The following is a 3,218-nucleotide window of genomic DNA, read 5'->3' on the forward strand; positions in this document are numbered from 1 at the left end:
TGGGGCAACTATTGGGGGGGTCACTATTGCTACTGGGGCAACTGTTGGGGGTCACTATTACTACTGGGGCAGCTGTTGGGGGTCACTATTAACACTGGCGCAACTGTTGGGAGTCACTATTACGTTGCGTTTACACGTAACAATTATCGCGCACTTTTGTTTGTTTGACTGAATTTTGAGCCACAATCGTTATGTGTAAATGGGCCTTATTGTCTATGTTAGAAGAGTCAGGTATTTGGGGCTGTGAATCCCCACGGTATGAATGGCCACTAGCGGTCTCAACCGTTCCCAATGTCTGTGTGACATCTCCTTCTGTGGGAATTGTATTGCTGGTCGATAAGAGGATATGGCAGATTAAATATCTGATGGAATGAAGCATCCGACGAGTATTCTTACACAACTCCAACACGCTCATGTAAATGGAACTGCGTAAGACAATACAATTAATTGTCTGCGAGCTACAGCCAATTACATGGGCTTACAGAGCTCGCATAATACGCAATTCCTATATGGTCATGTGACCCGGCCTTATGCTCACGGGGCGGATTGTAAATCTGCCTCATGGCAATTCATGTTGGGAATTTTCAGCATGAATTTTATCCCTTCAAATAAGGGTTAAAATCCACGTCTTTCATGCAGATGGTGATGCAGATTTGCAATGTGTGGACCTAGCCTTAGGCTATCTACACACGGCTGAGCGCGATATCGAGCCGTGAAACTTGGCCTGATATCACACTCACTTATCTGTGATTTACTCCAGGTAAAGTAGCAATCGGCATTTGGAAACCTCGCAGCGCACGCCATGCCGTGTGTTTTCCTGTCCCATTGAAAACAATGGGCAATGAGTTCCGAGGAACGTGCAAAGAGAGCGTGTTGCAATTTTTTTTTTCTGCACCAAAATGCAGTGTGGGAAAAAAAGAGAAGAACACTCATGTATATGACTTCATTAAAAAGAATGCCGTTATTCTTTGTGTGTCTCGCAACATAAAAATCTTGCGCGATCTTCTTGGCCATGTGAAAGTGGCCTATTGATATATCCCCCCATGTACTAAATGATTTTCCCCTCTTGCCGCTGTCAGTGATAGTTTCATATTTGTTTTCTTGAGGTGGTCCTGGCATCTTTCCCTGGAACGAACACCTTCATGGCCATCAAGGTCGTCGGCAGAGGAAAGAGCAAGGCAGACATCATAAGGAGAGAGCGACGGATACTCCTCAAGGCCCAAGACTGCCCCTTCATCTGCCATCTGTACGCCACACAGCAGTCTGCAGACCGGGCCTACTTCATCACGGAGTATCTGTCCGGAGGAAGCCTTGCAGCAATGATCAGGATGTGCGGCAGCTTGGACATCAACCATGTGAGGTGAGTAAATGACTAATCAGGAGACGGGGTGAAGGGGGGGGTACTGAGGGCGACATGACGGATATAGAAGAGTGGAGGCCATAAACAGCGCCTCTTCTCTTCTGGTGGGGACAATATGATGGTGACATGATGGCAGGAGACTGATGTCATGTCATTGATACTACACTCTCCTCCCAGATTCTACACAGCGGAGATAGCATGCGGCCTCCAGTTCCTGCACCGACGCTACATCATCCACCGGTAAGCACAACTCTCCCACATCTCCCTGTTTCCTTACGACGGTGGAGATAATGTACCCAGCTCTTCCAGAGTCCTGAATTAGGACTGGTTTTGCTGCAGTACATTCCTAAGTTCTCAGTATCCCTGAACAGATTAACATTTCTCTTTTTTTCATTGCAGTGACATAAAGCCGGCGAACATCATGCTGGACAGAGATGGACACATCCGCCTGATTGACCTGGGGCTGGCCCAAGACGGCGGCGTCCCCTCTAAGAAGATCAGCGGAGTGACGGGCACATATCGATTCATGGCCCCAGAGGTGCTTCGTGAGAAGGACTACGACGCAGCAGTGGACTGGTGGAGCCTGGGGATTGTCATATCCTGGATGGTGACAGGACAGTCCCCTTTCTACCACGGCTCCTCCAGGAGAAAGATCATCAAGTCCATCACCAAAAAGAAGCCCAAATTTCCATCTTGGCTTGATGCTGACGTAAAGCATCTGGTGAAGAGACTGCTGCGGAAGAAGCCTAAGAAGCGGCTGGGTGTCCACAAGAACATCAGAGGTCACCGATTCTTCAACACTATAGATTGGGAGGAGCTGGAACTGAGAAGAGCAGAGCCGCCATTCAAACCCTTCAGCAGAATTCCCAGGAATCGAGACCTGCCGTGGCCAGAGAATGGGACACCCCTTCACCCTGTGGACGGATTCTCGTACATTTCACCAAGCTGGACCCGGTAAGATCTTCCTCCTCTAGGGATGACGTTCTTCATTATTATTGCTCCTGTAATTAATATGTCTCTGCTTCTTCTTAGGATGACGAGAAGAATCCGATTGTGAAGGAAGCCACAACCATCTGGTAAGTATCCTCTATACACACCTACACATACATATCTATACACCTATATACACACAGGACACCTACAATTATATTCATACACTGCAGCAGAACTTCACATACCGTAGAAAGTTTAATATATTAACGCAGTTGGAGAAAATAACTATTTTTTTATATCAGATACAAATCAGATCCTGATACAAGTCGTCATGTTACAGTAGTTCACTGGTTTACATGCACAACTGGTAAAACTGACAATTCTCTCTTATGTCTTGTAGGCTTGGCCCGCACCAACTGTCTGCTGAACCCACGACTCTGCTGGTGTGGAAGACCCCGGCTTACCAACATCCTCTCTCCATCAACTGCATCTGCATTACCATCATGCTATCCCGAACCTTGACATCCTCCGGCTGGCATCGGACATCATCCTCTCCTGAAGACCCTCTACACCCCCAGGAGAGGCCTGTGCTTGATTGGTAACTGGCGAGTTCAGGAAAAATAGCCCGAGTGACTATTATCCCTGAACTCCTGGATACTAGTAAGACCTCGGCACAGGCCGGGTAAGTAGCACGCACCATATACATGAAGGTTAGACACAAGTGTAGACACTAACACATACATAGACACAAGTATGCACACAGATAGGTGTAGTTGTCGGCTTTGATCCTGGGACTTGCTCTGATCGCCATATTTGGGGTCAGGAAGGAATTTTTCCAACTTGAGAACAATTGGCTCATACCTCAAAGAGGTTTTTGCCTTCCACTTGACCAACCCATAGCCTTAAATAGGGTTAGGTCTTATTT

The 3,218-nt window shown here is 47.3% G+C and overlaps 1 protein-coding gene across 1 annotated transcript; it reads left to right on the forward strand.

The window, feature by feature from the left end:
• Window positions 1-1,305: 1,305 nt before the first annotated feature.
• LOC136620762 (protein kinase C delta type-like) lies at window positions 1,306-2,437 on the forward strand. The gene is made up of 4 exons (XM_066595735.1): window positions 1,306-1,360; window positions 1,538-1,600; window positions 1,760-2,314; window positions 2,393-2,437. Exons 1-4 carry the CDS (start codon window positions 1,320-1,322, stop codon window positions 2,415-2,417), a joined length of 684 nt encoding a protein of 227 aa, XP_066451832.1. The 5' UTR covers window positions 1,306-1,319; the 3' UTR covers window positions 2,418-2,437.
• The last annotated feature ends 781 nt before the right edge of the window (window positions 2,438-3,218 follow it).

This window comes from Eleutherodactylus coqui, chromosome 3 (assembly GCF_035609145.1).
Source record: "Eleutherodactylus coqui strain aEleCoq1 chromosome 3, aEleCoq1.hap1, whole genome shotgun sequence".
Taxonomy (NCBI): Eukaryota; Metazoa; Chordata; class Amphibia; order Anura; family Eleutherodactylidae; genus Eleutherodactylus; species Eleutherodactylus coqui.